This window comes from Battus philenor, unplaced genomic scaffold, assembly GCF_028537555.1.
Source record: "Battus philenor isolate CCGP_79_NKW_IND1 unplaced genomic scaffold, ilBatPhil1.0.hap1 SCAF_24, whole genome shotgun sequence".
Lineage (NCBI taxonomy): Eukaryota > Metazoa > Arthropoda > Insecta > Lepidoptera > Papilionidae > Battus > Battus philenor.
This window is the reverse complement of record NW_027181687.1, coordinates 8,630,406-8,641,413: the sequence shown is the minus strand read 5'-3', so window position 1 is coordinate 8,641,413 and position 11,008 is coordinate 8,630,406. Positions and strand designations below refer to the sequence as shown.

Sequence of the window (11,008 nt, the reverse complement as noted above, 5' to 3'; positions counted from 1 at the left end):
TGAATAAATTGCAACATTTTTAAATTTGTAAATATTTTGTATAAACGCAGAAAAAAATACTGGTTTTAAAGTCATGGGGCCTCCATATTTTTTAGCAAAGATAATTTGGAAATCTCTAATGTGAAGTAAAAACTTGCTGTGTTATAAAAAAATTCTAATAAATTTACAAGGTATTTATCAAGTTATATATTTAAACTGAATGAAATAAGTTACATTTATTAAGAGTAATAAATAGGCAAGTAAACTACTACTGCCATAGTAATTTGAAAATACAAACATGAAAATAAAATACAGTAATCTCCATATAACATGGTCATATAATGCGGTATGTACAGTTTAATTTTTTTTTCAATGAAGGATATAGTTAAAATTGAATATAAAAGAAGAATAAAATATGAGTTTATATTATAAAATTTAAATACATCAAATAAAAATTCTTAAACATACTACACAGCTACCAAAATAATTCAAAATTAATTACATGATTCTAAAAACGAATTAATGACTTGTTTATTTTCGGTCGGAACTGTTTCCATAATTTTTTAAAATTAAATATTAAAAGTACGTATACTCTCACACCCATGAGTTTACTTTTATTTCTTGTATTTATCATGTATCTCAGAATATTTTTTACACAAGATTATAAATATTGGAGGATAATTGAAATGTTTCACTATTTGAACTTTTGGTATTTTCATTACTTAAGATTATATTTTTAACTTCGTCAGTATAAATAAAAATAATAGCTAACAAATCACTATAAATCTTTAGAAAAATTCCCGCGATATAGGGGGTTTGTTTTGTACAGGGGACATGAAATCGCGTTATAGAAGTACCGTGTTATAAAGAGTATTACTGTATCTTGTCATTTTATTAACATCCTAGCCTATAAAATAAAGAGTGAAATTATATACACTGTAATATTCTGATATTTTTATTATTGGTATGTTCCTATCTAGTAATGGTTTTGGACGATTGTGTCAACATTACTTATTTGAAAATTTAGTTATGATTATAAGATACAAATAAAGAATTAACAAAATTCATATGCAGTGTTCGGTCATCAGTTCTGGAGTGTTAAAAGAATGTTGTATGGTAAATTTTATCTATTAATCACTCTCCTTATTTTATTACAGTATAAATTAAATGGTACCCATTTTGTTGCTATAGTCAATACAAATTTTTGTACAGTACCCGGCGATAAATATTGCACATCGACCTTTGGAAAGAGACAATCGGCTAATTTCGGCTTCGTAGAGCGTTATCTCTGTGGCACGAAATACAGCGACTGACAAAACGTCACATACATGAACGAAGGATTATACGGTGTTTATTATTTATTCAAGGTCACATAGGTTGTGTGCGACAGAGATAGTGTACTACGAAATTAGCCAATTATGTCTTTCCAAAGGTCGATTTGGAAGATTTATCGTCGGGTATTGTACAATGTTATTAATATTGCATCCATTTCCCAAAATAAATATTATTATAAAAATATTGTCAGTTTTATATCTTCGACTACTGACTGGTATTTTATAATATTATTTCTACATGGTATCCAGTATAACGTATCAAATGAAAACATTAAAAGCATTACGTAAATTTTACATGCATTGCATTGCATGAATTTTGGCGGAAAAAATCAGTATGGTTTGTGGATAGAATTTACCTTGCAACACCGACATAAAAGCCAGTTCTGACACATTGTGCATATAAAATTTTATAAACAGCTATTTGTCTTAAGATGATCGTATAAAATCAAATAAAAAAACTACTTTATTACATTTTTTAATTATTTATATAAATTTTTTCTTTTCATTTACTGAATATTACATTTGGAGGTTATTTGTAAAGGAATTTGTCATGAGAATGATAATAAATAATTTCTATTAATATCCCTACCTCTGGTTATACCAATTACAATTCCTATCATATAATAAGTGATGTTATTTTGTACGTATTTTCAACGTTTCATCTAAAATCTTGACTATGGTCGTCTATATCACGCGGCCTTATGTTTCTTCCTTGCGTCTCGCCGAGCCTCATTTTGTGGATGCGGTTTAAGCTCCCTGCAGTCCAGCTGTGAAAATATTTCAGAAATTTAGTATTGTAGACTTTGTTTTGCATATCATTGTCAAACCGGTGTACTACGTGCATCTTTTAGATTTCAAAATTTTATGGTTATGATTAATCTAGTAACTGAATTTTCATATATATTTTCCACCACGTCTCTGGGTCATTTAAAATCTTTTTACATTTTTTTTTTGTTTTTAATATTTTTTACATTGACATATTGTGTCAGTTTGACACTTGTGCTTGTTAGTTTGTTTTGACAGTCTATTGAGAGTATATTGTTTTACTGTTATATAGTTATATTTATTTGTTACCGTTATATATTTAATCAGTTTAAAGAGTCAACACGCTCGCCAACATCTTGTATTTTTAATTAGTCATCAAATATAGTCTATGGTTTGCAAAAAGTTAAAAAATATTTATGGCATTAAAGTCAAGATAGCTAGACCGGGAAGTACAACATAGGAAGTTCACCACAATGAAATGGGCCAAAGGACCATTATTAATGGAGCGATCGTTTTGGTAATAAATCAAAAGCTCATTTCCTTGTTAAATGCGAGCACTGTCGCTAAGACTGCGATGCGAAAATCGTGTAATAATTGAGAATTCATTTTTGCAGTATAGACACGTATTTTGTAAACGATTATTATTTCACTTGGAAAAAATACTATATTTTTAAATCACGGGAAAACCGTAACCTGTAAGAAGATAGACCCTGGAAACAGCCCTTTCCTATTGGTAATTTATGGAGGAAGCTTATACCTTGCAGTGAACGACCTACTGCTGAAATGATAATGATTGAATGAAAGTCAATTTCTCCCTAATAAGTAAGAAGAGACCTTGGACTTACCAGTGTTTCATCATCAGGAACCCTGGACAATAGATCTAACACCTCGTTGTTTGGTATCGTATGCGGCCGAAGTATCTTCCTTGTGAATTTGTTAATACCTGATAACATACGCACTAATTGAAACACTACGACGGAAAATGTGGATATATTTCTTGTATTGAAGGTAACATGGAATAGATAGTTAAAAGGCTGGTGTGGATATACAGCTAATTTGTGCGCAAAAATCTTTAGTTTTTACACCTATTACCAATCATCATGAAAAGTAATTATTTTGAAATACGTTACATTAATTTGTTTTTACTGTTGAATATGGTAGACCAATAACTTCTGGCAGTACAAAGTCTGCAAGAACAGGCAGTAAACAATAACTTGATTATTTATTAATTCGAATTTTGAAAAGATTTTTCATGCACTTTTGTCATTACGTTGTTTATTATTTCAGAAACCTTTGATTGTTGGACAGGGTGTACCATACATTATTATGCTATACATTTTTTTAACTGAATATCATTAAGCTTGGCTACGGGCAATATAAATATCCTGAGGTATATTCAGTTAAAAAAGAATATCAAAGTAAAATAAACTTTTCTTTGAGTCGCCCATTATTTTTAGGGTAGCAGGTAGGGTCTTAAAAAACAATTCTAAAATTTTATAAGCTTTGTTTTTATGAATCAGCAAATAAAAACATTCTAATAAATCCAGCAAAATCTATTCGAGTACTAACTTTTATGTTATCGATAGATTGTCTTCTATAATTGTAGTAAAAAACAAACAAACTCACCCCATGCCATTAGGAGATAACGCAACGGTATCATGTACAGGACTATCATGGCCCCGAACAACATCAAGATCGCTAGATAGCTTAGATATGGCACCGTGAAGTTCATTAGGCTGAAACAAAATAATGCACGGGTTTATTGTCGAGTTTTGCTTTCACTTACAAAAGGATTTCTGGTCTAATTACTGAACATATAACTATTATTCATCAAAAAATGTTAAAATATACGTATACTTTATTCGATGGACGAATAAAATGTACAATAAATCTCATTAGTCAGTGACAAAAAGTTAAAGATACGTTTACATCTATCGTTTGTATGGTGCAAACACGTTTTGTTGTTTTTAAGCGATTATTCCTGATTATACTACAATTTTAGGTGTATATTTTAATCCATGATTATTTATTCTATTTGGCGTGTTCTTTAGTCTATCGAGAAGACGATGTATAAATGAAATAGCCATTAATGAAAACATGTGCACTTAAAAAATAGCTGCGTATAAACGCATTATTAACTTATTATATAATTATTGAGATTCTGTATTCTTAACTGTCCTTTTATATTTGGTTACCAAAGTACAGTGAGTACAGATATTAAGATAGACAGATGCTGTTCAGTGTAGTTTTTATTATTATTTATGGATAACTTTGGCCATCGCATTAAAATCTAGATAGACAGTTATCTTTTTATAGTACTGATACGAACTAAGTTTTGTATAAATCTTATATATACACCCACATGTATATCATATATATATATATATACACGTGGTTGTTTAGAATCTTGAAGGTGCGGCGGCTATTTAAACGCTATGTGTCCTGCCTAGTACTACTTACTTTTTAACAGCCTCACCCACAGAAGCAACGTAGCCTATCGCATTCTGCACCGTCTGTGTGACTTCTTGTATCGCCTGCAACCTCTCTTTCAATGACTTCTTCTCTTCCTATAAAATAAATATAATTATATTTCGAAATAAATTTATCATCATGTAGCGAAATATACAAACCTTATCTACTTCTTCTTCATCATCTTCTTCGGCCTGTAGATCGTCGTCGTCAACCGGCGTTAATAATGGGTTACCTCCTGAAATATCAATACTTGAAATATACTTAATGAAGACAGAACCCCAGGAAATCTGTTAATATACACCCATCATGCCGTTAATGTTGCCACAACACAAAATCCTCAAAACTGACTTACTGTCGAAAATTATTTTTGCAAACTCCCTCGGATTGCTTCGGAAATTCTTTAATCGAACTATAAAATAAAAAATACCCGTGTTTATAATAATAAACAAAGAAAATAGTAAAAATAATAAAATATTTGCGCTCCACTCAGAACAAGTTGAATCAACAGTGGAACGTACTGTGTCTTGTGTTTGAGCCTTTCCCATAGATTTCCAAAAGGTCCGGTTGGAAGCGGTTTGCATCTAGTGTCTTTCAACGACCCTAATAAGAACGTCTGTCCGTCTATTTTATAGGTGGACGTCCAACGCTGGACTTGCCAGTTTGTGGTCTTTACTCTAAAACATAAACGGCCATCCGTTCTGAGCGCTGTGGCCTGTCATAACAACTTCAACTTTTTAATCTGCTGTGCTATATCGATTACTATCCCTCGTATAGAAATCTAGCTCATTTGCGATTATATCTTATAGACTAATCTCGAGCGTATATCCGTTTTCATATCTCGCTGAACGACTATGACCTTGCCGATGAGACACGAATCGAAAGTTTTCAAGGGTATAAAAATGATCATATCAGTTTTGCTCTTACCAAATATACAGACATTGTATTTGCATATTTACTAAACAAATGTTTTCTAAATAGACAAAAATAAATAATTACCTGTGAGTCTATAAATCAACCAATTCCTCGAGAAAAAGACAAGAAGTAAAAATGGCAACATCCACATTTGATAGTAATAGCAGAAGGCTAGCCATGCTAGCAGACCTATAAACGATCGCAGTCTGGATTCCCATTCGAAGCAGTCTCTGAAATAGAAAACTTGAATAAATAAGTTTTCCATAACATTTATTTAACAACATTGTAATTAAAATAGATATAAATTATATTCTAGAATTTATATTCATGAATTAATTTAAAGTATTCCAACAGTTAGCAATAGTGGTGGCTTATAGGACACACATCTATTTAAAATATTATTGTAAACTCCTGATTGTGAAAGTTATTATTGAGAGTGAACCAATGTTTCTAAATCTTGTTGGTGGGTATAAACAATGACGTACCAACAGAACAAAAAAGTGAGAGTTGTAGCTTGAACCACTGATGCGTACAGAACTTTCAAGATGTTGTTACGCTATTAGTCAAATATAAGATTTCCCGAAACCGTGTCAAAGCTTGTAGTTACAATAATTATACGTGATATCGGTTAACTTGTGTTTTTAAAATAATGCTTACACCATCTATCTGATACACATATTACTGTGTTAAAGTGAATGGAAGATCTAGTTTATAGCATAGATGTAACTGTTGGATCAAGACTTATCAGAATATAGAAATTGGTTGACCTATATATGTATATATATTATTTGTACGTGTCAAGGCAGGGCTACAATTAAAATGCCATTTGTACTTAAAAGATGTGTGTATTTACGGGTCTAAAGTAATTGCCCCGGTAGTAAACTGACTATTCGCTCACAATTTTGTAAGTGGGCGATCGCCATGTAGCTCCGCGAACACCTGAAGCGTTCACGCTACAAACTCAAAATCACTTCGACACCCCATAACATGACGACTATCGTTTTGTTGTCTCTATGTATCGCTGACGAGATATCAGATGAAAAAATTCCCACCCTTGAAACTCGACTTTAAATACTGCTGGCAGGTAATTTATAGACGGTTCCTCGCGGGATGTTGAGGCAAAGAAACAATAAAGCAATCTGAAGGACGAGTCTCTATTGTAGTTCGTATTTTATTTTATCAGTCTACCAGCTGCAGTGAATGCTACCAGATGCAATAGAGTCGCGCCGTCAGCCCCGACTGGCTCGATTATATAATTCATTCCTTGTTCCAGGCTATCTCCTTTGTGTGAGATATTGGAGTAGTTGTCACACGATCAAAAAAAAAACTTATCAGGGTCAAAGAAAACCATATTCGGTTACCTTCTAACATAACCTTTACCTACACAAGTTGCCTTTAAAAACTCGGAAACACTGCTCTTTCGTTATCTCATTTAAATCTGTAGTAACTACCTTCACTGTGAATCTATTAGATTCAATTTGTGAAACAAAAAATAATATTAGAAAAAATAAATTGCAGGTAAATAAATTTTAAAGTAAAACACTCACTGTAAAATTTTCCCGACTTCAATGAACCACATAATTATTGCCTTTAATCTCATCACGTTGCGAATGAACAGCTGCCTCTTGAACTTTGATTCTTGGTGCATGTATTTTGGTTCTTTAGGATTTATAACCCTGATGGCCGCTTTGAGCTTGAACGTGAAAGGTTAATGGTTAAAATTTATTTAAATACTTATTTTACAAGATAACATTAAATATTTATATTGCATAGTTTCTGATTTTAAATAGTTTAGTTGAAAAAGTTTTTGGACATTTTGTTTTTTCGGACGTGTAAAACTTTCGTAAGATTGTAAGTAAAGTTTTTTTTAATTCATTATGTCGAAAATATTTCTCTCAACATATAATCATTCAATAGACAAGTTCTAGTCTTTACACATAAAATAATCTAGTGGGCGGTACCGCCTCTGTTGGTAAGCTTATCAGTTGCAAAACCAAAGCATTTTTGATAAGCTTTAGATGTTTTGACCAGCAAAGGTCATCGCATGAAACACGTGACCTTAAATATGAATTTAGAATATTTAAATCAAAATTGTTCTATGGAACCTGATTAAATGAAATTCACTTACCGGGTTCCATATCACCGTCATCTCCAGCAATATCTGCGGGTAATTCCCCTTTGCCCTCGCCCGCATCTTCTTGTCCTTCAGTGCGAACCACCTCTTCTCCCCATTTCTAATGTTCAACAACGGCATCGCCAGTTTCCCCAGGAACTCCACTTTATGATCATGATCCTCATCATATACTGTTATTTCTAATATTGATGAGATATCTTTTACTGTACTGAAAATTATAAACATCTTTCAGCCGCGATATGAAAAATGTAATTATGTTTTGGCAACTTTATATATAATCAATTCTCTCTTAGTTTCGTAAAGAAAATATAATACTGGTACATTGTCGAAAATTGTATGTATGAATTTGTATTAAATCTCAAATTCAAGATTGTAAAGTTATGTTTTTGAATTTGTTTTTTTTTTAATTTCAGTCAAAATGAGTAAATCTTACGAAAAACTTCAATACATTTTCAAACTTCACTTCAAAAAAGGGCAGGTAGGAATATTTAATCCTTCTAAAAATTTTAAACATTTTTCACTATACTACTATACTTCCAATAGTTGAGATATAACATTGAACGAAACGGAACGGAACGGAGGAGAGAAATTTTATATGTAAAAATCACCAACATACCGGCGTATTTGAGTTTTTATATAAAGGTCTGCACTTACAAAGTGAATATCTTCATCCAGTTAGGGGTTAGAGTCTTGTACTCGGTGTGAGTCTGGAGCCTCGCGTTACCCAGCTCCAGCACACAGAAGGGGTCTGACTTTCCGCCCAGATCCGCTGCAGCGAGACCCTTAGCACCATATACCTTAACACAAAGCCAACCAACACCGCTCGAGTGTTCGTTCAGCCGGTACCATGCCTACAAAATACATTACAGCTAAGTTATCCGCAGTTCTTAGACCGTTGGAACATCGACAATAAGGAAATTAGAATATGACAGGTTTGTTTTTATTGCAATAACATTGTATAGTATTTTTTTTAATCAAATATTAATAATAGGTGCATTGATGTACAAAAAATAAAGAATTAATTATAAGACGACATAAAAATATCATTTAGAATTTATTTTTATCTGACGAATGTAGCTGCGATCTTGTCTATCGCCAAAATGTAAAATATCAGTATTTTGATGATTAATAATAAATAACGTTTTCCCTTTTACGTAAGTACTATTAATGCCTATTTTCTATAATACAAAGTCATGCTCAGGTTACAGTGTGACAATACATAGTTCTACGACGATACTATCTAAGTTTTTTCTGCAGTTCTTTAAAACGAATATACTATGTCCTTCTTCTTTTTTACTCATGAAAAATATTGTTGAATTTCATTTAACAGAGCAACGGTTGAGCCGGCTTTTCTCAATAAGTCAGCATTCCAGGCCGTTGATAGCTTGCTGCTTTGCAATAGTAAAATGGCCGACAATTGAAAAGCTCATGCCTACTTGAATAAAGATGTTTTGAATTTAAATTGCAAGGCATTGGACTCCCCCAAAGATCACCTTAATGGCTGGTTCTGCGCAGCCTGCATCCAGCGATTCCTTATGACCTTCACCATGTCCTCGATACACTTAGTGGGGGACCTACCCATGCCACTTGTGGTCGCCACTCGAGAATTTTTCGACCCCAAGGCAATCGGTTGCAATAGCAATGAACCCCGTCCACTGCTACTCCAGACAAATAATTCACTGAATATACTTACATATCTCCTTTCTATGATTTCAAGGTCCCGTGGATTCTCTTTGTAACTTGTGAGATCAGTAATGGTTTCCGACTGTGTAGTACCGCTGATTGTTAGTAACAGAAATATTTGTCCATTGCCTTCGTCGAGATCTTGCCATATGCTGTGCGTTTTTTCCCTTTCTAATTTTGACAAATCTATAGTGCATCTGAAAATTTATTTTCTTATACACATATAAAATAATATTGATTTATATATATTTTGTTGTGAGCTATTGAATCAAGATGCGTTGGGAACCCTCGTAGCTTTAAGATTGAAGGTTGTGATTATAGGAAAACTCAATCTGATTTTATATTCATGATGTACATAAGTGATCACTGTAAGAAATCTTAAGAGGACAATAATATGAATAAATTAAATTAACAGATAAATGTTTCTGTTTAAACTGCTATGTAAGGTATAACACGCAACTTTTTCTACTTAATACTTAATTAAAATAGGCTTTAATTAAAATTAGAAAAAAATATCAAAGTTGCCAAGTGTTTTGCGCTTAGCAAATTTTTAGATGATTCAAATTTGAATATATTAATAGATTTAAACCATGATAACGGTTGAAATGCAGTTACCTTAACACGGAACAACTACTTCATGATAAGGACGTTGACGTAATTGTCATTTATTACAGGGCCTGTTAATGAAATTGGCCATAGGATCATGTTATTATTTGAGCGGGTGTTTTGACAAGTCAAAAGCTCATTTTGTTTTTACATGCGAATAATGTCGGCAAGATTGTAATGTGAAATCGTGTGTTTGTAGTAAAATCATTATTGTAGGGTAGATACATATTTTGTAGGTTTTGTTAAAACGTAATTATTGAAATTGGCCGGGTATTTATAAGTTTTGTTATTTGGGTTTTAAGGTTCTCGTGGGTAGATCACGCACTGTCAAGTGCGGGGAAGGACGTCCACTCGTTATATAGTGTAGTAATTTAATTATCCCATAAAATAGATAGACGACTTTCTTAAAATCGCCGAAAGATGAATGCAGGTCGTTTTCAATCGATCCTGTTACAAATCTAAGGGGAGACCAGCCTATGCACAGTAGTGAACGTTTTAAGGCTGACATAATAATAATGATGAACTAAACTAATTTTATAGCTATTGAACTACCGTTACAATGAAATGAAACATACCTACCTCCCTAAAAAGTCGTCTTTCGTCTGTTTGTCCTTGTCCCACACGGTTACCTCCAACACTTGCTCCTGATCGTCGTAAAGGTGTAGGTCGAATTGTTCCAGCCACGATGGATGCAGAGACTTCCATACAACTTTACTTTTATATTTTTCGTTACCTAATCTAAAAGTAGAATACATGCTTGTAAATTGGCCTATCCACTATAAGCACAGAGCGAGTTTTTGAGCATTTAGGTCACGTATATGGAGAAAGCGATCACAATGAAAAGGTAGATAGATGGACGGCAATTTAAGGCCATATAATCGGGCACTTGTACGATTAGATACAGACCACGCTCGATACAATACACACCGCCGTAGACCTGTATAGTTGGCGTAAACATAATGCGCAAAAAAACTTAAAAAAAAGACACAATCCTCAGTAGTGAGGGATTCCTGCAAGGATCTAAGATTTAAAAAGAAAAGGCACATGTTTCAGGCGTTATTTGCGTGTTTTTTTAATCAATGACTTTTTGTTGATGAAAAATGTTTTGTAACATTTTGATATT

The 11,008-nt window shown here is 32.8% G+C and overlaps 1 protein-coding gene across 1 annotated transcript in view; it reads right to left on the bottom strand.

Annotated features, from left to right (window-relative positions):
• Positions 1-1,629: 1,629 nt before the first annotated feature.
• LOC137924556 (multiple C2 and transmembrane domain-containing protein-like) overlaps positions 1,630-11,008 on the bottom strand; it is a 53,912-nt gene continuing 44,533 nt past the window's right edge. The window contains exons 7-18 of the mRNA XM_068767946.1: positions 10,465-10,623; positions 9,290-9,476; positions 8,251-8,447; positions 7,591-7,804; positions 7,010-7,155; positions 5,547-5,692; positions 4,903-4,959; positions 4,709-4,785; positions 4,539-4,645; positions 3,705-3,814; positions 2,924-3,021; positions 1,630-2,080 (exon numbers count right to left, since the gene is read on the bottom strand). Coding sequence (XP_068624047.1) covers positions 2,003-2,080; positions 2,924-3,021; positions 3,705-3,814; positions 4,539-4,645; positions 4,709-4,785; positions 4,903-4,959; positions 5,547-5,692; positions 7,010-7,155; positions 7,591-7,804; positions 8,251-8,447; positions 9,290-9,476; positions 10,465-10,623 — 1,576 coding nt within the window. The 3' untranslated portion in view covers positions 1,630-2,002. The remainder of the gene's footprint in view (positions 2,081-2,923; positions 3,022-3,704; positions 3,815-4,538; positions 4,646-4,708; positions 4,786-4,902; positions 4,960-5,546; positions 5,693-7,009; positions 7,156-7,590; positions 7,805-8,250; positions 8,448-9,289; positions 9,477-10,464; positions 10,624-11,008) is intronic.